This window comes from Rhipicephalus sanguineus, chromosome 6, assembly GCF_013339695.2.
Source record: "Rhipicephalus sanguineus isolate Rsan-2018 chromosome 6, BIME_Rsan_1.4, whole genome shotgun sequence".
Lineage (NCBI taxonomy): Eukaryota > Metazoa > Arthropoda > Arachnida > Ixodida > Ixodidae > Rhipicephalus > Rhipicephalus sanguineus.
Genome location: NC_051181.1, coordinates 8,373,005 through 8,399,655, shown reverse-complemented (window position 1 = coordinate 8,399,655; position 26,651 = coordinate 8,373,005). Strand labels below are relative to the sequence as shown.

The window sequence follows — 26,651 nt, the reverse complement described above, 5'->3', positions numbered from 1 at the left end:
TACGAAACAAATATCGGTCCGCTTCTTGTCTTTTACTAGCTCATTCTTCCTCTGCACAGCGGCACAAATCTTACCTAGCTTATTGGCCGCCGTGAAAACAACATTAACGCCGTATCTACTTCCTACTTTCTTTAGCCTGTGAGATACGCGATGAATGTACGGTATACCTACGACACGTTTCTTCCTATCGCTTTCTCCAACCATGCTTATCAAGTCGCCATGTCTGGCAAGTCGCTGTATCTAGTTATTTGCAGAACTGCTTAACATTTTTCAGTTTTTCAGACCCTTTTCGTATGCGTAATTCTCAGGCGCTAGTTCAGTTCCTCTCAGAGGAGAACCCCGGCTGTTGTAAAGCTTTTAGTATGGATATTGAAGACCTTTATTATTCTTTGCCGCATGAGGACTTCTTAAATTGTGTTAATGAATGTATTAACGAACAAGCGCACCAAACGGTTTTCACCGGTAAATGTGGTGTTTCTACCGGGGCATTTCTAGAAATCCTTTCCATGTATTTAAAGTCGACGCTTGTAGGTTGGAAGGAAGGCGTTTATGTGCAGAAATCAGGGATATGTATTGGTTCTAAGGTTGCTCCGGTTCTTAGTGATTTATACCTTAGCAAGATTGACAATCTTTTGGAAGGTGCCTTAGGTAATTCGGTTATTAAGGTTTTTCGTTATGTGGACGATTACTTGATCTTTTGTAGTGGTGAGGACTTTGAAAAGGTAGTAACTTCCGTGAGCGAAAAATTTGAAGTAAATGGAGGTGGGCTGAGCTTTACTAAAGAGATGCCTCAGAATAATGGAATACAATTTCTAGACATTTCCTTAACGTTCCAGAAGGACCACGTGTGCTGGCAGTATTCTCCTAGATCTTCGAAACCGCTGTTAAATTTTTCGTCGAAGCACTCGAAGGTTGTAAAAAACGGCATCGCCATGTCTTGCCTTAAATCAACCCTCACCAAGTCGTGTGAGCACAAAATGAGTGATAGCTTTAACGCACAGGTTACGCGTCTTTTAGATATAGGGTATCCTCGTGATGCAGTAGCCACGGTTGCTGAACGTTTAAAGAAGTCCATTGTGTTAAGTCCGAGCACGGTTGCAGAAAGCGATAGGAAGAAACGTGTCGTAGGTATACTGTACATTCATTGGGTATCTCACAGGCTAAAGAAAGTAGGAAGTAGATACGGCGTTAATGTTGTTTTCACGGCGGCCAATAAGCTAGGTAAGATTTGTGCCGCTGTGCAGAGGAAGAATGAGCTAGTAAAAGACAAGAAGCGGACCGATATTTGTATCATAAAACAGACAAACAAGTTCACTGATTGCCGTACGAGTGTGGTGTATAAGGTCCCTTTCAGCTGCGGCCGCTTCTACGTAGGACAAACAGGCCAATGCATTAACCAGAGATTGTTGGAACACAACAGATCGATAACAGGAGGCTCACCTTCTAATCTATCTTTACATTGTCGAGATTGTAAGTGCACGCCAAAATTCGATGAATGCGCAGTGTTGTACCGTCATAGAAATGAAGAAACGCGCCTGATGATTGAAGCATGGCATATCGAGAATAGTGGTAGCGCATGCGTGAGCCAACCGTCGATTAACTTGCATAAAGATGAAATCAAATGCCTTAACAGTTATCTTCCACGTAGACCGCCACGCGTGCCGGATTGATAGGTTCACTTGTTGCACGGGCATGCGCAGATAAGTTTTCGTGCCTTCTTTCTTTTCAGCCGTTGTGCGTCTCTTCAGTTGTTAGTCGGCGTTTGTGGTGTCCTGACTTCTTCCTTGTGTCCGTGTTCGCACGCCCTGTCTTTTTAGAATGAATACTTACCAACTAGCTCAGCTCTCTGTTATTCTATTATCGACGCTTCGTGAAAAAAATTCTCTCAGACCTCATGAGCTCTGCTGTCGATTTCAAGTGGGACAGGTTGAAGCATCTGAGGAGCTCAGTGACTCCACTCCTGTGCCATCCCAATAAGATTGACGTGAACTGTGCCAAACTGCTCCGTAGCCTCGGGTTTGGTGGTGTCTATCACCGGCAATCACACCACTGGTGCGTCAAAACATGTGCAGCTTGATTTTGAGTTCACCATACAACAACCTCGGACGAAACAGCGCCCGCGCGTGCATTCCAATTCAGCCACGACGCCATGCACGGTACCGATGCAGCTTCCATTGTGCAAGTTGGCTCAACCGGAAAATGCGCATTGCAAAGAGCCTCATAAGTTCTAGGCCAATCAGTGACGATCAGGTGTGGGGCCAATTCATTGGATTCCAGAAATGCTGCTGGTAGCTCGTTTCAAGCGCCGCACGGCACACAGTTAAGGTAATATTCAGCGAAAAGTACACGTGTGCCACTAAAATGTCTGTTCCTTCTGTTTTTGGACATTACGGAATGAAATCTGGGAAAACAAGCAACAGGTTTATGTAACTATATTAAATATTTTGAGCTTCACGTCCATAGAAGAGCCCCGTGACTGGTGGGAATATGCTGACGGGTTTTTTCGTAGTTGCTTCCACCAGCACGTCCAGGTATGTATCTATTGCACTTGCAGTGAATACCGTCTAAAAGGCCCCACCGCATTTGAACACGTGAGTGCAAGGGTTCATATTGTCACGTGGTCGTGACGTCGATGAAGGTAGCAGTCTGCATGACCAAGATGAAACTGTATATTTGGCCGAACTTGTGGCTAGGAAACAGGAAGTCAAATTACAGCAATACACACTGTACACTGATAGTGGCGAACAGAGCGTCGGCAGTCGACGAACCGAACATCGCTGGTATGCGCAGTCTTTTATACATCATGCATAGAACTTTCTAGCCTTATCACTGGTGGTTGCGCTAGCTCTGGAATAATCTTGACTATTCGCGTTGTGTGCGCAATCTTGACAAAATGATCTACTACAATCTGGAATGTTCTTAGACATTATAGCACGGCCTGCGCAAGACAGCGATCACACGTGCACCGGACCAGTTGCGTGGCAATATTGAAATATTTTGCTTGCTTTTTTAATATGTGATCTCGGTATAAAAGTTTGTGTCCTGGTCGGAGCAGCCACAGTTATATTTCAAACGCCCACTACGATAAATTTTTTCCACTCAACTGTATTATTTTTTTCCGCAACTTCATACTGGGCGCCAGAGGTTCCACTTTAATGCTTCGAAATTTTTACACACACTTGTTTCCCTGCTTCTCCCCATAGGGCACTAGGGGCTATGCGAACACAAGCCCTGGGTGGCTTGGGTCCGTATTGGGGACGCGGTGCATGAACATGCATGAGCACTGCTGCCGTGGATACAGAGGAGAGGGTGGATGACCAGCGAAGACACGGATGATGATGGTGATGAAATATAACTTCATTTATAAAGTTCAGGGTGGGCAGTCTGGGTGGTTGCTGGAGGACCCACTGTCGTCCTGATGTGGAGCTCAGCAGAGCCTCCACCCAGCGCGCCCTGCGGTTCGATACTGCCTCCTCGTGGTTTCTGTGTGCTTTGTTGTCCAAGCTCGAGCACTCCCATAGTATGTGGCCCAGTGTTGCCCTTGCATCGCACATCTTGTCAAATAGAGATCGGGGTCATAGAGACAAAAGATAACTGGCTTTGGGTAAGTCATTGTTTGCAACTGCCTGCCTTTTATCTAATCGGTTGTGTGATGGTGGCTATTTGCATCTTCCTAGCGTGTAGTCCTGCATTATTTCATTGTAGCTAGTCATGCATTCCTCCCCCTCTTCCCCACGTGGGTCCTCGGTCAAAGCGGTGTCGACGTTCGCAATGGCTTGGTTCGTGAGTTCTCGAGCCACCGTGTGAAGACATGGATTTATTTCATTTATTTGTGCATTTATTTATAATTTTTGAGTTTAGCGCAGCCTCCTTTAAACAAATTCTCCCTCTATTTGCGTGGGCCAGAAGTGAAGCGTGCAGGTTATTTATGTGTATTTATTTGTTGATTTAATTTAATCATTTATTTGTTTACTGTTCTTCAGTTTATTTATAGTGTGCCAGGGGTGAGCAGTGGGGTTTAAGCAATTTGTACGATATATATGTTCTAGGTGTTTTCCCTTGAGTAGGCAACTGTTTGCGGAGATACGATGTGTTGACAATTTTTACCACTCTCAGTTGCACTCGCGTAAACCAATTCCGCCAGCTGCCGTTTGACCTCAGTCTGGGTGGCCACGGTCGCTTTATTCTTTAGTTTCAAAATAAAGGCCATGTAGAATTTTCTGTTGTGTAGGCAGTTGTGTGCTGCGCTACGAATTGGCGAGTTATGTACAGCTTTGCCGTAACAGGCGCGTCGTAGGTGGCCGAGTGACTACACTTGCAACAGATACACTGGAGGTGCGGTGCTGTAGTATGATGTCATCTATGGTATGCATATGTGAAACTCGGACTACTGCACCTATGAGTTCGGTTTCGCATGCTACACCGGCACATCAAAATCAACAACCATTTGCGGTTTGTGCATCAACTCGCTGTTGGCAAAGCATGTGTCCTGTGTGAAGGCACAAATTCTCACCGCGTATCATGTGGACCATAAAGAAGTGATCAGCATTGTTTCAGAATAAAATCTTTAAGGATCAGTGGAATCGACTGAGAAGACAAAGAATCCTGCTTTTACCGTCGAGTCGTCTTAGGCCAATGCGAAAAAGGTCCGTGCAACTTTCACATTGAGGCACTTTTGTATGTCATGGCGTTATTCTGCCACTTCTGCTGGTTTAAAGTGCAACATTTCACTTACATCGACCCTACAGGTATGTGGCAGGAGCACTGCACTTTGATAACCACATATAGTTGTAGTTAGTGTTACTTCATAATACACAATTTTATTGATCCAGTATTCTGTTTATTTCCTTCTGTCAAAAAAGATAGCTGAAAAGGTTATCTGCTGTTCTACTTTTGACTGTTTTTATGCATACTATTATTGGTTTCTTGCAATAAAACTAATTTATTGCTGCTCGAAGTAATGATTTTGCAGCAAAAATTTACCTACCCTCGCTCCCAGAGCATGTGCTTGACTAGTTAAGGCCACCTTTCACGAGGCTCACTTATGACACGATAAGGCAGGTTTTTGAAACTCACCTTATCCTTTTCTTACGCTTTACTCTTCCTTTCGTAAGTAGCCTTACCGGGATAAGTTAAGGTCGGTTCGTGGATACGGCGGTTAGGCCATTTTTCTTGTCATGCTTGCAAGAAGAGGTACAGATTACATTGTGCTTTTTGACGAGTCACTGAACGACTTCCTGCAAGAAAAGCAAATGGACGTGCATGTGCGGTATTGGGACTCCTCGCACAAGGTGGTGACTAGGTACTACACCTTCACTTTCATGGGGCACTCCACGGCAGACGATATGCAGGAGATACTTCTGAAGGCTTTAGAGCCTTTGCCACTTGGCAAGATTCTTCAGATCTCTATGGACGGGCCGAATGTGAACCTAAAGTTTTTCAGGAACATGCAAGCTCATTTTCAGAAAAACCATCAGGTCCAGTGTGTCGACTTGGGGACGTGTGTACTCCATACTGTCCATAATGCCTATAAAGCAGGCATTGCAGCCTCTAAGTGGGGCATCGACATTGTACTGTCAAGCATGAGTGCACTCTTCCATGACTCGCCTGCACGAAGGGATGATTTTTCAGCCCTGACTAACCAGAACAAATTTCCTCTGCCGTTTGTGTCCCATTGATGGGTTGAAAACACAATTGTGATTGAGAGAGCTTTGCTTATTTGGAATGATATGAAGAAATATGTGAAGTCCGCAAGAAGCAAGCAGGTGAGCTTACCAAAGTGTACATCCTTTGAAAATGGGAATAGCTTTTGTCGCGACTCCTTGACACTGGCAAAACTGAACTTCGCTCTCTGTGTCGCATCGATTATTCAACCATTTTTGAAAGACTTTCAGTCCGACAAACCCATGATCTTCTTTCTTGGGAGAGACCTTGAAAGTACTGTGCGGAAGCTCCTTTCAAAATTCATGAAAGCCTCAGTGTTGTCGTCATTGGGAGGAGTTCTGCTGAGGGTGGAGGTTGATAACCCCATTAACCACGCTCCAGTTGAAAAAGAGGATATTGGTCCCAAGTGTGAACAAGCACTGAAGGATTCAAAAGCTAGTGCAAAGGTGCATTTCAATTCAGAATGGAGTGCAAACAATTTTTGGCAGCTGTGACCAAGAAAATACTGGAACAAAGTCCCCTGAAGTCATCTTTGGTTAGAAACCTGTCCTCTCTAGACCCACGGCTCATGTGCTCAAAGCCGGATCAATGCCTGGTGGGCCTAAGGAAGGTGCTAGACACCTTGACCATGGCAGGAAGACTGAGCGACAGCCAGTGGGAATGTGTACTTGCAGAGTACACCGAAATGCTGTAAGAGTTCAAGCATGAGCTTCGCCTCTTTGAGAGGAGCGTTAGTAGGCTGGATGAGTTCTTTAGTGAACTAGTGAGCTTCTATCGCTTCTACAAAGAGCTATGGAAAACAGTCAAGCAGACTCAAGCTCCTTCTTGTTCTTAGCCATGGTCAAGCAAGTGTTGAGCGGGGGTTTAGTGTCAATTGCCAAATCTCCGTAGAGAACGTGAAGGGCTTGTCGTATATTTCACAGCGTGTCACATGCGACTCAGTGGAGTGGGCAGGTGGCATTTTAAAGGGACACTAAACGCAAATAACAATTTATGTCGGAGTGAAGCTCAGTGTATGACAGCGTCTAAAACGGCAATATTATAAGCAGCAGTGCCCAACTTACCGAGAAATTAAGCTAAATGTATCACACGATGAGCGCCACGAGTGGGACATTTTGGAAGTGATCCCGATGACGTGAGAGAGTCCGACTACAATTAATCAATAGTAATCAAACTAGCTGCTAGAAAAAAAGAACCTTCCGTGCATCAAGAGACGTAATAAAATGTTGCTTGTTCGTTTCTGTTTTATTCACGGAAATAAGAGCCTCTTTGGCATTGCCATGGGGAACGGCGCGCGCGGTTCAAAAGTTCCGTTTTCGCCGAACTGCGGTTCGCCCGGTGCCCTGCTTCGCTCACGTGGTTGCGTTTCAGTGGTAGTTTCGGTATCGTGTACTGCCGCGTGCGTTTTGCACGCTCATGAAAGTCGCTCTGACAGAAAGTTCGACAAAATGCCGCATGCATGTGATGTTGCCAGGTGCCCGAATGGTGCACGCCGCCGCGCAGTAAAGGCGGGCAACGTTAGGCACGGCAACAGTGACGTGAGAAAGACCGCTTTCAGGCGGGTGATTTGAAGTGCGCTTACGCGATGCGGACCACTCAAACGTGATTTTATTTCAAAATAAGCACTTCCTTGGCATAAAAGTAGCACTATGAGGTTTCTGGACCGCTATTTCAACAATCAACATTGTCTTAATTTTTGCCTTTAGTGTCCCTTTAAACGTCGCTATAACAAAAGAGCTCAGATTGGCTGTGTCCACAGCGAGGCAGCACTATGGTGCACGCTTAGAATCGGAAAAGAAAAAGGGCCACGAAAATGCTAATCAAACAGAAAGACGCTTGATTATGAAGGAACTTGAGTGTATGCAGCTGAAGAGGAAGAAACTGGAAGCAGTTGTTGCTGATTTGGTAACCTCTGCTGATGGCTTTGCCGAAAAGGCAGAAGCGACCGGGGACATCAGACATGTAGTGAAATCCAACAGCCTGCGAAAGACTGCAAAAGTTAAGGCTGATGAACTTGACAGCATTAAGGCACAAATAGAAAAAAAACTGAAAGACCTCCCCGGAGCCTCAGAGCTTCTAATGTAGTGAAACTGTGCAATAATTGAAGTGAACATCATTTGTGTTGTGCAATAGAATTTACCGTTCAAGGGACCAACAACCAATTTCATGGTACCTATTTTCTTCAGCGCAACGTAAAGCTCACCGGTCAGAGTGTCTAATCACAGAATGGCAACGTGGAAAATGCCGTGAAACATTTGCAATCAGAATTTTTCCATCTGCGGCGAATATGAAGTCATATACACACGAGACAACATATGCTGCAAACAGTGAGCGCGGTGAGTTACTGCGCATGCGTGCACTCCACGCGCCTGCGCCACGGCTCGACATGGCCACTGGCAGCTGCAAAGGCAGCGCCGCTTCTCACCGTGCAGCTCCTTTTACCTCATAAGCAGCACAGAATTGAGTGGGGCTGAATGATAATATACATACTGTAACTTTGAGGAATATTATGGCACTCATCAAACCACGTACAGCAAAGCGATCGACTTCATAATCAAGCTTCAAGGCTATTCCGCTAGGCTGCGCGACATACCGGTTTTTGTTACTTTTACACACGATTTAAAAATATAAATCCTACTCGCAACGCTACAAGGATGCTGGAATCTGTTACTATATTTTACGGACTTTTCATTTATACCAGGATCTAGTCCCACGTTCTGGCCAGTTGTCGGTCCCTTTAACTACAATCGTGTTCCTTAAATTTTCTGGAAGGTCCTTGAAAAGTCCTTGAATTTTTCTCTTGAAAACCTGCACAAACCCTGCCGAAGACTAGTCACCGGGCACCTAAGCATCACATTTAAAGAAACACAAGTTCATTCTGGGTAACTGAGATTGACGGCGAACTGTTTTCCGGTGCACATGTGTTTCTGATCTATGCAAGCTTGGCGTATTTCATTCAATCAGCACTTGTCAGTACTGCTTTGTGTTGTTTCTTTCTGTTCCCCATGTGGTTATCTCTGCTAATCATGAATCACCAGCTGGCCTACACCCACACTTTTCTAAAAAGTTCGTTACTTCGGGCCATACAAGGTACTCTGGCACACTAGGCTGTGAGGTTGTCCCCAATGGCATCACGACCTCTCAGTGGCGCTGCGCACCTTCCGAAATCGTCCAAGTAGTGCACCTTAAACCATAGTATGCAAGCTTACGAACTGTGGAACATTTTTTTTAGCATATCTTGGTAGTCTCTTTTGCATGTATTTTTACTTGCACGTTGTCTGCAGCATCGGGACGATGCTTTTTTTCAGACGGGGCATTCCCATGCGCGCTCATTTCTTCAAAAACTGTTCGGCGCAGCCCGCACCCAGAATGTCTTGGAATCTTCCAGTTTGATTCTTCTGATAAGATTGCACGCGCGACGCATGTAGTCGAATTTACTCTGGAACCAACACGGGCGCCAGCCATAACTCTTTTATCTTCAATTCTGAATTTATAAAAGGCAATGCGTCTCACCAACGATCAGATTATTTGACGATAGACAACTGTACTCGCTATCTATTGCGTTGTGAGTGCGTTGGAATAGGCAGACAGACGTTGATGCTGGGATTCCACAAAAAATATATATATATTTCAGAAGCCATTTTCTCAGTCGTGAACAGATGCAGCCATCTCGTCCTTGCCGTGTCGTCGTCTTCTCCCGTTTGGATTCTTGTGGCATGTACTCGCCTGCTACAGGGCCCCCGTTCTAGCGAGGAAGTTGCGAGTATGTTACAGGTGGGCAGGAGCAGACTGTTGAGCTGTGAAACACACGCGATGAGTTTGGCAGTCTGGAGTGATGGTAAGTGTAGAATTTGTTGAAGCGACAGAAACCCTATCTTCCCTGCCATTGATGAGCAGGGGGAAGTATTTAAGTGTGTGGCGAGGAGCCCGGGCAAATACGGAAGGGCCCTTTGTGATGATGCGACGTCATGCTGTAGGCAACAGAGGAATGAAAGAAGGGTGGTAGAAAGATGTCTGGAAACTTGATAGTGACGCTTGACTAAGGGTGTGTGCGCCTGGAGAAGCCGGAGCGGTGAAGCACGACAGGATATGCCTTGGGCGGTTAAGCTCGTCTCAGAGTCCAGGATGCGGCTGTGCCGCATGTCAACCACTAGCTTGTAGTGCCATAGGAAATTGGCTCCGATGATTGGTTGGCACACGTCCACGATGACGGAGCCAGTGAAAGGTACGTCCGAGGCAGATGTCAAAAATTATTGACTTGGCCGTAAGTCCGGATGGTCAATCCGTTGACTGCGGTGAGAGGAGGAGAGTCGAGAGGATGGCAACCAGCAAAGGAGGAAGGATGCAGATTTCAGCGCCAGGTATTGGCGAGATAGTAGACCTTGGCGATACGATCGGTGACGTGGAAGAGGTGATTGTGCCTGGGGCCGGGAACGGCGGTCGCCATCACTGTTCGACCCGGTCGTTTCCCACATATGAACAGGGCTGGAGACAATTGCTTGCACGCAACCCGTAGCGACGGTAGTACCAGCAAAGTCTCAGGAGTAGAACAGCAGCCAGAGCAATTGGGGCTGAGGCGGCGAGCTCATGACGAAGGACATGGCTTGTTTTTTTTTTTGAAGTCAGCAACTTCAGCTGCCAATTGCTCTACTTGACCTCCAGGGAGGAGGTGCGCATAGCTGTCGTCATTAACTGTTTAGCGAAGCATCTGTAAGGTGACCAAGTGTGGCCATGGAGGAAAAACAGACATCCATAATTGTGTCCGCCAACTGCGCCAGAAGTTTCGCGTCGAGGATGAAGATGCGGTCAGAATCATGTGCACCTGTGTTGGAAGGCATGCACTGTAAATTTCTCGAACAAGTGCGTTCAGTGACGTAGCAAGTTTGGGTGCCAATTAAGGTTTCCATGCGACGCAGTAAGCAGGGATGCAACAGCTGCGCCAATTTCCTATCCACCGTTACACAATTGGTAGAAACAATGACTTTTCAACTGCACTGAATAACAGAAAACAGATAGACGCTATATGTTTAGATTTCTCCAAGGCCTTTGACCGGGTCGTGCATATGAAATAATAAATAAGCTAATAGAAATGAATATAAATTATGAAGTTGTTGCATGGATCCGCTCATACCTCACAGGTCGGACACAATACGTCGAAATAAACGGTGGCAAATCCAATCTATTAAAAGTAACCTCAGGCATACCAGAGGGATCCGTCTTACGACCCCTTCTTTTCTTGGTTTATATAAACGACATTGCTCATGACATAGGCGACGACATAACTGTTAGGTTATTCGCAGATGATTGCCTAATATATCGAGAAATTAATAATCATAATGATCAGGCGTCACTCAAGCGAGCTTTTATAGCAGTAGAAGGTTGGGCCGCTAAATGGGAAATGAAAACCAATGAATCTAAATCAGTCATGCTCAGGCTTACCAAGCGAAAAAAGCACGTTATTAAAGGTAATTATGAAATGAATTCCACCACTCTCACCGAAGCGGACACGGTAAAATACTTAGGCCTAACAATTTCAAATGACTTAAGTTGGAAACCACACGTAAACCAGATTTGTACAGCTGCAGAAAAAAAGTTATGGTTCCTTCGCCGCAAACTAAAGCTAGCAACACCATCCGTTAAGCTGCTTGCATATTTGACCTACGTAAGACCAACGCTAGAGTACGCCAGTGCGGTATGGGATCCGTTCCAATCGGGGTTGACAAATCGCATTGAAGAAATACAGAGAAAAGCCGCTAGACTAATTTTATCCCGGTATTCTCGAAATGACTCCGTTTCTGAAATGCTTCGATTGCTTGAATTGCCTACGCTGGCTCAACGCCGGAAACTTGCTAGACTTAAATTTCTTTTTATGTTATCAAAAGGACACTTTAATATTGAAACTAAGCCTTATCTTATTTCCAGGCAGACCAGCAACGTCAGATCAAGCAATCAATTTTGGTTCTTGGTTCCAAAATGCTGTCTTGATGTGTACGCGTATTCTTTTTTTCCTCGAACGATAAAAGAGTGGAACGAGTTGCCAGTGTCTGTATTGACTTCAACGAGTATTGAAAGTTTCGAAGAGCGAATTAAAAATCTATTACAAAAATTATTGCTAGTGTTGTACGTACATTGTCATGAGTTCTCATGACGTTCGAAATTCTGTAGTTTTCATTTTTTTTTTATATTGCATACTGTAACATCGTCACAATGTCTGTCTATATATTTTTTTCCCTACAGTTTCTTATTGGTTTTTGAAAAATATGTGTTCTTTTCTACAGTTTTGTTTTCATTATACTATGTTCTACTTACTATATTCTGTGTTATCATTAAAATCACTGTACCCACCCTGTTACGGCCATGACGGCCAACAGTATTTGGAAATAAAAATAAATTGCGCCAATTTGATAAAATTCGTTATTTTTGCACTAAGCTGAGCCAGAACCGTGAAATCTGTTGAAATTGCGCCACGCTGCGCCAAAATGCCCGACCAGTTTCAAAATTATATCAGTTGCACAAATTTCAGTGAGAAATGGAGGCCGCATTGGTCATCTGCAGTGTGGGCATCACCATCCAGTACAGACGCGCAGACCCTAACCCTAAACACCCCGCGATAGAAAAGAAAAAAAGTCAGTTTCACCGCAAGGACGAAGCAATGAATGCGATAGCAACAAATCGTAATGTCATACGAAGTGAGGCTGGCAGCAAACTCTTTAGCATGCGATCTCGCGTAACTCTACAAAACGTTCGTGTTAGAGAATAAGGCTGCTCCAGGGAAAAGGTGCTCTTTCTGCACAGTGTCTTCGCATTGAGAGCGCAGCACGTAGCAGGATTACGAGCCGCCCACTGATGGCTGCCGAGATAGCGCGCGCGCGAGCGATCGCACCCTTAGAATCAAAGTTCAAAGCTGCTGCTTGAGCGACAGCAACCCCCCCCCCCCTTCGCGTCTTTTCATGCTCATTCAAGACGGGCGGGGCGTTCCCTCTCTGCTTCGATGGCAGGCCTCCCGAGAGGAGTGGTGTTATCGCATGCGCCCTCCGAGCGACGGAGATGGGCTGGCTCGTTTGATCTCTGCTTCCCGCGTTCATCACTCGCACTCGCGCGCTTTAACCCGCGGTAGAACGTACTATGCGCGGGGAGATGTTATCAGTTTGGACTTTATACGGGACATGATGGTAAAAACCAGTCGAGAGTGTCCATATAATTGCTATCGCAATAAAAAAGGACAGTGGTTCTCAAATTTCCTGATGCTTGTTTTATTGCGTGCAGAGCGCTTTTTAAGCCACTTTTGCCGCAGTACACTGGTGTCCTGCGGAAAAGCGTACTCAGATTTAGAAGGGGCCATTAGTAGTATCTGTCAGGGACACAGCACATTTTGTGCCTTAATTACTAATTTGTGCACGTGCCGTGTAATTACGAGTACTAGTATGATCGCTGTCTAAAAAATTATTGGCAATCATTTGGAGCTGCTGTGTATGGCGTTTCTGCGGCCTTGAGAAACAGACAAAAACGTATGCCAGTTTTCTTTTTTCGCCACCCCCACTTGCTCCTGCTTTACGAATCTCCCGAATTTCGAGGTTGCCACGCTCGCAGGTCCACATTAGCATTTGCAGTGCCTGTCGAAATATTTGAGAGGCCCTGCAAATTTCGGCTGCTGCATCTCTGAATAAGTCAGTAGGTTTGCAATCGCCGAGCTCCTCTAATGTAAGGAGTTGCTGCAGACAATGTAGATGGTGTCGGTGGTGTGCTTGACGAGTGTCTTCTTCAGATGATCATAGAAGTGAGCGGCTAGAGAAGGGCGTAGAACATCGCGAACTACCATAGCAGTATGAGGTGGAAGTGAGCCGATCACGACGGATAAATGATACTAAGCTGTTGAACCAAAGTTCAGAGTCTGATGACCAGAACTCTGGGAACTTGAGAGCGGAAACCTCGGGCTCGCGGGGTTGTGGCAATGATGACGGTACCTGCTGAGAGCTCATGACTTTCTAGCTTCGGGAAGGACTGCAGTGCTCCAGTTCGTGACAGCTATACGCCAAGCGAAGCGGCTGAGTCAAGGGTAATTCAGGAAGCGAGAGTGGTCAGGCGAAGTCCGGGTCACCAATTCGGGGAAACAGGCAGAGAGGTGTCGATACTGGGAGTCAGTAAATTATATATTTCAGAAGCCATTCTCTCAGTCGCGGACAAAACAGGCGCAATCATCGCGTGCTTGGCATGTCATCTTCTCCTGTTTGGATTCTTGTGGCATGTACTGGTGCGCTACAAGTGTTACTCGCTTGTAAAGTGAGTGATGATTTTGTGGGCACAATATCATCCGTTAAAGTTTCATCTTTGTCTGCCTGCCACCATCTCAACCACATGACTATGTACAGCAGTTGTTTGTGGTGCATAGTGATGATGTAGGTTGACGAGAGAGATGGGCACTAATCATGTTATGTTTTCTTTCCTGTTGTTACACTATCATGGTACGTACTATGTGCTCACACATAAAAAAGGATCGCCACTCTTTTTATCCCTTCTCCTTTAGCAACCATAAACCAAGTAGCCCAAGCCCTGCAGTGTAGGGTTTCCAAATAAGCATGTGGCTGGTTCACCTGACCGCCTTTCCACCTTTTGTGTTGTTATTCTCCCAAAGTCTTGGTTTGGTGCATGCTCGGTGAACAGTTATGCTTTTCCCCGCTTTCTTACCTATGCACATTCTTTATTGTATAAGTGCGGATTGCATTTCAGGGAAAGTGATACCAGTCATACCTGCACTAGTACGTAGCGATGTGGGCTTGTTGGTGCATAATGGAAAGGCAGTTTCTTAGCGCTGGTATAGACGAGGACACATAGGAAGAGACACAGCGCCCATGTTGAAGTTGAAGTTGAAGTTTATTTCACCACAGTGTTACACCATTTTTTTTTCAGACATTCTTGAAACAAAGATACAATGTGTGGTGTGGAATGCGGGAAAAAAGCTGCGATACAAAACGCAGCTTGACTAGCCCCACATCCCATCAATACAAGGCAGAAAAAGTGACAGCATTCATAAAGTCCTCGAAAGAACTAAACGGACACAAATACATAGTTTAAAGTGGCACCAATAAGAAATATTACATACATAAAATTTTAAGAAATGTTGACAGGATCGCACTCTTTGAAGAAATACAAAAAATAGAAATAAGCAGAACATAAAAAACAAATCTTTGAAACTGCCTAAATTTGTGCAAAAAAAATTTTTTTTTTCTCTCTTGCGTCATGAAGGTAAAAAAATATTCGACATATCCTGTCGCGAAAGAAGGCGCAATCGCTCCAATGAAAAAGTGAATTTATTTAGTATGTGGGGGAGTGAATGTTTCAGCATTTGTAGACCATAGTTTGTTCGGCATCGAGGAACCTTCCAATAATCGCTCTGTCTAGTAGGTCGAGACGAGGTGCTGCGCTCTAAGCATGCTATGGAGATAAGATTGTTACTTCCTTTGTTAATTTCAGTTTTTAAAGACGCTAGTAAACAATATTCATACATGTTGTCAAATCTTACGACTCTGAATTTGTTGAATAAAGACAAGGTATGTGCATTATATTCGGCATTTGCAATAGAACGCAATGCATTTTTTTGTAGTGTGAGTAATTTCTGCTTAGAGTGCAAGGTGCCAGTACCCCACACCAAAAGACCGTAGCGTAACTGGGAAGAAAAAAGCGTGTTGTATATCATTAGCATCTGAGTAGTCGGTAAAAATGACTGACATCTCCTAAGCATGCCTAGTACCTTACTTAATGTGTCTTAAGTGTCTCTTCCTATGTGTCCTCGTCTATACCAGCGCTAAGAAACTGTATTTCCAATCTGCACTAGTACTTTGTTTTGTTCATTTGTGTGCTGTTTAACACAGCTTCTTTTTTTCTTTTTCTTTTTGAGTGGCACGAAATACAAGCTGCTTGGTCTGCACTAGCTAATGTTGCGGTTGACAAAGGCATTGTACATAAAAAAGTCATATGCATTTTTTTTTCTTTTTTTCTTCTTGCAGGTGAACCAGTGCCACATTGGGACTGCAAGAAAAAACTTTTAAGAAAAAAGTGCCCCAGCTGCAGACTAGGGTTGTCCTTCTGCATCATCCTTTGGCATTTTAATTTTTTAATTTGTGACGCAGTACATTACGAATTTTATTATAGTTTTACTCTCACGGTAGTCAGGGGACTTTTAGGCTTGACATTTCACTATGTGAGCTTTATCGTGTCTTTTAGCTGGGGAGCAATAGCTGCACCAATTTGTTACAATTCCTTAATTTTGCACCGAGATGAGCTAAAACCATGAAATTCATTGAAATTCTGCCATGCTGCACCAAAATGCTTAACCAGCCTCAAGATGTTTTCAGATGCGGTAACTTTAGCATGAAATGGAGGCCATCTTGGCCACCTGCAGTTTGGGCGTTATCGTCCACTCCAATCCACCCTAACCCCATCGCGACAGAAAAGAAAAAAGGACAGCAGTTCTAAAATTTCCTGGCCTTGTTCTATCGCATGCGGAGTGCTTTTTAAAAAGAAACTTTTGCAGCAGTACACCGGTGCCTTGCAGAAAGGAGTACTAAAATTTAAAAGGGGCGATTAGTACTAGCTGTCACGGGACACACCACATTTTGTTCCTTAATTACTCATGAGTGCATGCACCTTTGAGTACAAGTATGACGTCAAAAAAATGACTGGCAATAATTTAGAGCTGTGCATGACGTTTCTGCGGCCCTGAGAAACAAGAAAAAAAAAACATGCGCTGTTTTTTCTTCTCCCCCGCCTGCTGCTGCTTTAAGAGTCTCTCGAATGTCCAGGTTGCCAAGTTGGCAGGCCCGCATTATCATTTACATTGCCTGTCTAATGATTTGACAGGCGCTGCAAATGCTAATGTGGAATTCGTCACTGTTTGATCTGTAGGGTGGTTCAACGCACTGCTTTTATTGAAACAGCAGTGCTCACGTGCACTATGCACTAGTTAGCTGATGTTGGTTTGTGCATATTTTCTTTTCTAAAAGTACTCCTTCTTTGTTCTACTGCTCCAAATTTGGAATTTTGTGCTAAAAAGCAACATTTTGCTGCTCCATAAATTCCTCCAAATCCTATTTTGGCTGTTGCACCACCTCTATTTTAGGTAACCAGAGCCTTGAGGCAGTACACTGGACCTTGGTTATAACGGTGCTTTCTACTTCTGCAGCAAATTCTACCCTTGGTTAGAGATATTTTAATGTGCACTTCAGTAAGGAATGGCACCATGCATTGGTAAGGTGGTGCAAGCAGCCATGTGCAGCATTCAAGTGCAAAAGGACAACCAGGACATGCACGCATAACCACCCACAATATTGGTGCATAAAACCTGCAACTCATTTGTTGCCACTATTGCGTGACACATCCATTCCCAGAAGGGATATGCTATGTAACTCCTTTTGAAGCACACAAGCAGATTCCATGAACATCTCGTTATTCTGAATTTACTGCCACTATAAGTTTTTAGGCAGGGTGGCATTGAAATGTCCCGTGCTGTTTCTTTTATTCTTCTGGGTTGTGTTGTTTGATGGTGCCATATGCAAGTGTTTGCAGACTTTGAAGGTATTGCAGCAATTACATTAGTTCAGTTTGTAAAAATGACTTTTAAGGGCTCGTTTTTCTTTGTTAGACACAATATTAATGAGAACTAACAGACAATAATGCCAAGGAAAGTATGGGGTATGTTATTTGTAGTAATTAGGATATAAATTGGAAGAAAGTAAAGCGGACGAAAATATAACTTGCCGTCGGTCCCTGCCGGCGGCAAGTTATGATAAAAGGTATGTAGTCTACCGCAGTGACCGCTCTGACAGAGTGGGGGGTGGAGTTTTGCTGGCCGTGGACGAGCGTTTTGATTGCTACTGCATACCAATTATTTCGACTATTGAATCTGTGTGGTGCTGCTTGAATGTAAATTTCAAGAAAGTTATTGTTGGCGTCTGCTATCGCTCCCCATCAAGCGATGCGTCATTTTGTGATAGCTTGCACGACTGCTTAAATCAAGTCACGGTTCGTTATCCCAATTCACAACTCATACTAATGGGGGACTTCAACTACCCGAATATTGATTGGTTGCACGCATGCCCACTTTCCAACCCATCGACAACTGAGGCCAACCTGTTTATCACCACCTGCATGGATTTTGGTTTAACACAAATTGTCACCTCACCCACCCGTGTTACTCAAACTTCTTCTTCCCTTATAGATCTAGTACTAACGTCATCAGAAACTGTCACGTCACCCGTACTGCACATGCCTGGCCTGAGCGACCATAATATTTTGCATTTCACGTTCGATTTGTCGCATGCACCATCAGCAAAACGGTCCAAGAACATCAGAGACTACAATAAGGGTAACTATCTAGCCATTAATAATGAACTGAGCTCCTTTTTAGACATTTTCTTACCAGGTTATCTCGGGCGCTCAGTAGAAACTAATTGGAGTTTGTTCCGAAATAAAGTCTCTGAACTGATTCATCTCCATATCCCTCTTCGCCGGGTGTACTCCAATAACCAAGCTCCATGGTATAACAGATATTTAAACCGACTTTCTAACAGGAAAAAAAGACTTTTTAGAATCGCTAAGTTTTCACCTAAACCGGCCCACTGGGCAACGTACAAGACAGCCTCTTTAGCATATTCGCGAGCGCTAAAGGCTACTAAATCCTCGTTCTTCAACGTAACCCTGCCGAACATCCTGAAGACTAACCCTAAACGTTTCTGGAGTATAATGAAACCAGTTAACACCAGTAAAGTGTCATTACGTACACCCACCGGCGATCCTGTTCCCGACCATCTTTGTTCTACTGTGCTAAACGATACATTCATTAAGTCGTTTTCATCATCTAATGATACCCAAAGTCCTGAGCTTCAATCGTACAATCATTTTGCGATGGATCCCATCACGTTTGACCCGCATGGCATCGTCACGATTATCGATAACTTGAAACTAACGTCGTCTCACGGTAGTGATGGAATTAATAGTAAATTTTTAAAGAATACCAAAGAATACAGTTCTATCATCCTGAAATGCATATTTTCACAATCGTATCATGATGGTGTACTACCTGAAGACTGGAGAACTGCTGCGATTATTCCAATACATAAAGGCGGTGATAAACATAGTCCATCTAACTATCGTCCTATATCTCTCACATGTGTACCATGCAAAATAATGGAACATATAATATTTTCTCATCTTGTTAATTTTCTTGAGGATAATAGCTTCTTCTCTTCAACTCAGCATGGCTTTCGAAAGATATTTTCGTGTGATACTCAACTAATTTCTTTTACTAACGATTTGCATTTATATTTGGACTCTGCTTCTTTAACTGACTGTATCTTCCTTGACTTTGCTAAAGCGTTTGACAAAGTGAACCATTCACTGCTCTTATATAAACTAAGTGTTCTAAAAATTGACCCTGCAGTTCTTAACTGGATTCGTGCATTTCTTTCTTCTCGTGTTCAATTTGTGTGCACTAATGATGTTAATTCTTCCACTGCACCGGTTGATTCTGGGGTTCCGCAAGGATCAGTACTTGGCCCCCTTCTATTCCTAATCTATATAAATGACTTACCTACTACTGTTACTTCCAGAATTTGTTTGTTCGCTGACGACTGTGTGATTTACCGTAAAATATCTAATGACAATGATATTCATTCTCTGCAGGCTGATCTCAATAACATTCTTCACTGGTGTCATATTTGGAAAATGGAACTAAACATTAAAAAGTGCAAGTCTATGAGGATTTCTCGCTCGAATACAACTTGTCCAACTTACTTTCTTCACAGTCACCCCCTTGAAACTGTAACATCTTACCGGTACCTCGGCGTCCACATAACTAACACTTTGTCCTGGAAATTACATACAGAACATATAACGTCCAAAGCCAATAAAACACTGGGTTACCTTCGAAGAAACTTCTTTCTTGCTCCATCGTCTCTAAAGTTACTACTATATACCACATACGTCCGTCCTCAAATGGAATACGCTTCATCTGTTTGGGACTCCGGCCAGGTAACACTATCACACATGTTGGAATCCGTTCAAAATCGTGGAGCTCGTTTCATTTTGGCTAACTACCATCGTTCAGCCAGTGTCACCCAAATGAAGGCATCTCTAAACCTCATCCCACTAGTTACCCGCCGAAAGCTCACTCGCATTTGCCTGTTTCATAAAATATTTTATCACAATCCGAAACTTCGTTCCCGATTAATCCAACCTGCTCCCTTCATTTCTCTTCGTCGTAATCACCAACAAAAAGTCAGTCCCCCATTGCAACACAGTAACGTATGCCCAGTCATATCTCCCAAGAACTTGTAATGAATGGAATTCCCTGCCTGCTTCAATAACAAGCATCAATGACTCCACTCAATTTAGGAATGTACTTAAAAGAATGATTACCTAATTACCCCCTTTATGTTTTGTTCATCAGTTGATTTATATTGCTTTTTGCCTTCACCATGTAATAAAAATAAAATTACTGCTCCTCATTTGCTTTTTATGATGTAAGTTGTTAGGAGTAATCATCTTTGTACCCCAATTAGTGACTGTATTTTATGCCATTTGCTTTGTGTTCCTTGTTTTTTTTTTTATTGTTGTGCATTGCCGTTCCCCTCTGAAATGTACTATGTACCCTGAGGGTAAAATAAATAAATAAATAAATAAAAGGTTGCAGGATGGAATCCTGGCTGCATTTCGATGGAGGTGAAATGCTGGGGGCCCCTGTACTAGGTGCACATTAAAGAACACCTGGTGGTGAACATTTCCAGAGCCCCACTACGCTGACCCTCATAATCATATCGTGGTGTCTTTTTTTTTTATTACATACTGCAGGCTACATTGTGGTACTTGCAGGACAGGCATACATAATTGTACACAAAACTCAAAAGAACGTAACAAAATTACAATAGAATACACATAAAAAGGATACAGAAAAGTACACGTCAACCAGATCGTCACAAGTTCTAGCTACGTTTGGGCGGAGAATTCCATTCTGAAATGGTCTGCTGAAAGAAGGAAAACTTGTACTGTCCTAGCATAGACAGGTGTTAGTAGTGCATCAGAACAATGGTTTTCTGTGTATGCCCTCCGTTGCATTGCACAAAGCAGAGATTGGGTATCTTGATGCGCACATGTAGGTCTCTTTTGTTTAATCACGCACACGTGGGTTTGCCCTACATATTTTTCGTGTTTTCAATAAAAATTTGTTCTTAGTATGAGCTTGTGCTGTTATGTTCTCCCTTTGTCGACTCTTTTTTGCGCCGTTTCCCTCATAATGAATTACCAACTCGCCCCACAGTCTTTTCTTCTAACAACAATGGTGCCGTGTTTGGCTTGAGTAGAGTGTACTAGAATATTTTGAGTGGCGCAACCAAAGCCGGCGCACCATGCAAACCGGTGTCCCCTCTTTTGAAGAAAGTAGCGGCGGCGCTGGCGTCGTATAATCTTGAAGACGGCCGGGGACGCGACACGCGTAAATGAAGGAACGCGCGCATCTACCCTCTTGCCCGGCCGCGCCGAGGAAAGTCGGCATGTGCCGACTCGCTTGCGTTCGCGTCTACGAGTTGCGCCGCGCATCAGTGACCAAAATAAAAAAAAAGGAACAGCGTGTAAATCACTGCTACGAGCTCGGGTGCAAGACTGTGTACGCCCGCATGAACCAAGGCCGCAAGATATCGCTTTTTAAAGCTCCAAATTAGTGTGTCTCGATGCGCGGAGAAAGCGTCCGTCAAGTCACCATACTCTCGATGATAAAGCGACAAATTGTGTGCGGGAAAGAAATTTCTGCCGACTTGACAAGCCCCTCGGTGCCGATTGCGCTGTGTGTGAATTTGAGACTCCCTTCATCGAGAGAGATTATACGTGCATGTAACTAACGGAGCGGAAGTTCGAGTGCCGAGAGGAAAGCCGTCTATTCGACCTGACGCGGTGCCGACAATTTTACCGAATGCACAGTCATATCTCTCCAAGGAAACACCGGCACCGTGGCCTCGGACAAAACGGCGCCATGGCTTGCGTCTGACGATCACAGTGAAAGGAAACGACGTCACCCGACGAATGTTCAAATGTCGCTACTGCGAACGAAGGCGGTGAAAGGGGGGTGTGGTCGTGGGCTTTGCTTCTGAGCAAGCCGGCCTCCTAGTTATTTTAAAACAGCGCACAAACGGGACATGAAAGGTACCACACTACCGCACAAACGGGACACACATGTCCCGTTTGTGCGCCGTTTCAGAAAAACTATGTGTACGTACGAACAAGCCCGCCTAGCCACTGCATTGAAGTTCAAGCCGCCTCCGTCGACGACCTGCACAAATTCACCATTGACAACGTGGCAGTGCGTGAATTCCCTGAGCTTAATGGTGTATACGTTGCGTGCAAGTGGAAGCTATATGCTTAGAGCAAATTTCAAAAAACGGCAGGCTAACAACAGCGTTTTCTAGAACTGCATTATTGTCGCGCTTCACCACAGCACGACAATGTACAATAATCTTGCGCGTCGTAAAAAAAAAATGAAAAATAAAATAAAAAATCAGCAGTTTTGTGTACGAATACAACCGATCAGCGAAGCTCCGTAGACATGGAACGCGACCGACCATGTACTTTTTGAAACTTGTTATTTGCGCTGCGCGCCTTGTTTGTTGCGCGACGCGCGCCGTGTTTGTCTTTTTCCTTGTGCCGCGCGCGGCGTTTCACTTGTCTCGTGTCTTTTTGCGCCGGCGCCGCATCTAGAGCTTCGACGGCGGGGTGCGGGCCTAAGATGCGTCGCTCAAAAAAAAAAAAAAAAGAAAAAAAAAAAATCCAGTCTGCCAGGGGCTCGCACGGCGCATATTTGTTATAGCCGGCACGTTAATGTAGTTTCTACGTTCTTTTTTATCTCACCGGCTCTGAAACCAACACCACCTAGAGTCTAGGTGGTGTTGTCTGAAACGCACCGGCAAGCAACGTTGCCGGCAAGCAGCCGCCTGCAATGCCGGGGGACCCTTTCAAGAGTAGTCGACTGCAGCGCCGCCGCTATTTTCTACACAAAATGGGTTGCTCCACGGCAGCCGGTTGCGCCACTCAAAATATTCTAGTACACTAGTTTGAGTGTGGTGGCTAGGCGGGGAAAGTAACGGGCGTTGTATCCGCGCCGTAAGAGAGGAGCGCACGGAACGCAGTGAAAGTTCTGGCTACCGCAAGGGGCGCTGCTGTAGTACTACGTGCCACGCTTGCTTGGGCCTCTTCAGTCTCTATGCCGTACCGTCACCTTGTTTGGACGCTTGGCCGTCGTCGTTTCGTTGCCCACGTGTTGGCTGTACGTAGATGTTCGCTAATCATGCCGTCAAGCCACTGTATAATATAGGATGTTGTAGATACACTAACATGGACAAAAATTATAACGAACGGCGCGCACCACGTGCACTTTGGCGCTGTGCATTGTGGGTAGTCCGCCATTTTGAAGTCATAGACAACCGAGCCAGGAAGCGCGCGCGTGCAGCAGCTCCGAGTAAACAAACAGACGTGCCGGAGCGATCGCGCATGTTCTTATTGTGAGGAGCACCGACCATTAACTACGAAGTCAGCGAAGACGAGAATGTACGCATCCACGCTCTCCCTTAAACACCGCGAGTAATACAACGAGAAAATCCAACTATCCGGAGTGGACCCGTTCACGCTGCAGGCAGGCGACTGCATAGTGGATGTGAATTTGTGACCGCTCCTCGATGCCTCCGACATTCGCGATTTTGTGGTCTTGAGGATGTGTTTTGTAACGCGACAGCAGCTAGAAGGAAGGAAGGCCGTTGGCGGCCACAACTTCGTGACAAGCGGTCGGGAAGCGAGCCGCGAATGAAGCAAGTTGCTGCCGATAGCGGGATCGTCATGACACAGGTAAGCTTCTAAGGGCGTTTTAGATGTTTATCTTTTCCATTCTTTTGTTAGGTGACCCATTCGCAGGCCCGCATCAAGCCTCCCGTCGAAGTGTGGTTCCTGGGGAAGGGTGACGGAGGAGAAATCCTTGCTGCGCATTGCTCGTGCATGGCCGGAAACGGCGAGGTGTGCTCGCACATTGCAGCGTGCTGTACACCTTGGCATATTTTGCCAAAAGTTCATGAAAACTTAAACTTATTGCACTTTTCTCGAAGAGCTGATGCTAATCGGCACCTTTGCTGCTTCTCACCAACGACACACGAGTGCTCGCTACTGCAGGTCGATACTCAGCTGCAATCAGTACGTCGAGAAACTGGTCGCGGTCAAGGCTGCGGTGCACAAGTTGGCTTGTTGCAGTGTCGATGCACCACTTCTTCATCGCCGATGACGACAAGCCCATTTCGGCAACGGGCCGCACCTCAAGTTTTTTCATGGCAGGAGGGAACCAGCTCTTGGAGCCGTCTGTGCACGAGCGCTCTTCACGCGCTCGCAGGCCGTACTCCACGTAAAAGAGGAGCGCTGCGATGTGGGAACACGCCTCGCCGTTTCAGGCCGTGCGCGGCAAGGATTTCCCCGTCACCCTTCCCCAGGAACCACTCTTCGACTTGAGGCTTGTCACCTTACAAAAGAATGCAAAAGATAAATATCTAAAACGTTCTTACAAGCTTACCTGTGTCACGATGATCCCGCTATCGGCAGCAACTTGCTTCATTCGCGGCTCGCTTACCCAGCCGCTTGTCACGAAGTTGTGGCCGCTAATGAGCTGCCGCCGCGTAACAAAACACGTCCGCAAACCACAAATTCACGAATGTACGAGGCATCGACGAGTGGTCACAAGTTCACAGTCGGCTGCCTGCAGCGTGAACGGGTCCACTCCGGATAGTTGGATTTTCTCGTTGTATCACTCGCGGTGTTTAAGGGAGAGCGTGGATGCGTACATTCTGGTCTTCGCTGACTTCGTAGTTAATGGTCGGTGCTCCTCACAATAAGAACATGCGCGATCGCGCCGGCACGTCTGTTTGTTTACTCGGAGCTGCCGCACGCGCGCGCTTCCCGGCTTGGTTGACTATGACTTCAAAATGGCGGACTACCCACAATGCGCAGCGCCTCCGCCGCTTGTGAAAGCTCCCTATAAGAAGCCGAATGAAAAAGAGAGCAAATATTTGTCACAATTTTTTGATATATCACACCACTGCTGTTATATACAGTCTATAAGTCTTTCTGGCAAAGTTGATAGTTTATTTGTTCGCATGTTATTGTACAAAAAATCAAATTCTAAAGAGATTCCACTATAAGCACACCATGCGCCGTTGCATCACATATCCTGCCGCGCTAAAGTTTCTTGCACTGCTTGCGCTAGCCGCAGGGGCGCACATCTGCCTTGAGAAATTTGAAGGCGTCGGCAGTCATAGAGGGACCGTAGTCATAGTTCTTAACTAGTCCACCACTGGAGCAAATTTAGGATGTCTTTTTGGATCTCTGCAGAATGAAAGTAGCTGTCCAGCCGATCCCTTCATTTCTCTCGTTCCCGAACGTTGTGCAGGGATGCAACAGCTGCACCAATTTCATACAATTCCTTATTTTTGCGCCAAGCTGAGCCAAAACCGTGAAATTCGTTAAAATTGCGCCACGCTGCGCCAGAATTTCCGACCAGCTTAAAATTTTCTCAGTTGCGCAAATTTGAGCGAGAAATGGAGGCCGCATTGGTCATCTGCAGTGTGGGCATCGTCATCCAATACAGACGCGCAGACCCTAACCACCCGCGAAAGAAAAGAAAAAAGTCAGTTTCACCGGAAGGACTAAGCATTGAATGCGATAGCAAGAAATTGTAATGCTATACGAAGTGAAGCTGGTATCCGATCTCGCGTAACTCTGCAAAACGTGTGAAGAGAATACGGCGTTTCCAGGAAAAGATGCTCTTTCTGCACAGTGTCTTCGCATTGAGGGCCCAGCACGTAGCAGGAAATACGAGCCGCCCGCTGATGGCTGCCGAGATAGCGCAAGCGATCGCGACCGCGCCCTTAGAATCAAAGTTCAAAGCTGCTGCTTGAGCGACAGCAACCCCCCCCCCCGCCCTTAGCGTCTTTTCATGCTCGTTCAAGACGGGCGGGGCGTTCCCTCTCTGCTTCGATGGCAGGCCTCCCGAGAGTAGTGGTGTTATCGCATGCGAGCGACGGAGATGGGCTGGCTCGTTTGATATCTGCTTCAGCCGCGTTCTTCGCGCGCTTTTACCCACGGTAGAACATACTATGCACAAGGATATGTTATCAATTTGGACTTTATACGGGAGATGACGGCAAAAACTCGTCCAGAGCGTCCATATAGTTGATATCGCAATAGAAAAGGACAGTAGTTCTCAAATTTTCTGTTTGATTGTTTTATTGCGTGCAGAACGCTTTTCAGAGGGACTGTCTACCGTCCGTCATCGCTTTTCTGTTTTGTACCGCAATAGAAAGCGTACCGTTTCTCTGGAAAGCGAGTAGAAATTTTTAAAACAGAATTTTTCGATCTGCGTTCGGTCTTCTTCCATTGGCGTGAAACATGCCCACAACACTGGTTGGTGGACGCGATGACGATTGTAGTGCCGGTAAAAATTAAAACCGAAAGCACATGTGATTTCTGTAGGATTACTTTTTCGCTGAACCCTATTGTAATGAATGTAACAGTCGTTTTCAGCGCGCTAGCGGTCAACTGAAGCCTTATTATACTATTACATAACACCTGTTTTGCTGTAATCGCAGTCTATGTGTTTATTTTAACACTGCTGCCGCAATCCAAGCCAAGTCGATTCATCACCAAGAGACAATAAATGCGCACCTTCACAGCGCAGCACATGTGAGACATCCTAACAACAATACAGCGACACAGTACGACCAGCGCGGAGAGCCGCATGGCATAGCACATGAGTAGAGACCGGAAGTTCAGGCACCAAAAAACAAAGTTTTAGGCGCCTATAGTAGGCCCTAAAAACTATAATTTAGGCCACGGTGTTCTAACACCGTGATTTAGGCATATATAGGCGTTAAAAACTATCGTTTAGGCATATACAGGCGCAATTCATGATTACT

At 45.2% G+C, this 26,651-nt stretch overlaps 1 protein-coding gene across 1 annotated transcript in view; it reads left to right on the top strand.

Moving 5' to 3' along the window:
- Positions 1 to 16,100, top strand: part of LOC119395588 (kinesin-like protein KIFC1) — a 273,777-nt gene extending 257,677 nt beyond the window's left edge. Inside the window, exon 15 of the mRNA XM_037662566.2 lies at positions 15,669 to 16,100. Coding sequence (XP_037518494.1) covers positions 15,669 to 15,710 — 42 coding nt within the window. The 3' untranslated portion in view covers positions 15,711 to 16,100. The remainder of the gene's footprint in view (positions 1 to 15,668) is intronic.
- Positions 16,101 to 26,651: the final 10,551 nt, after the last annotated feature.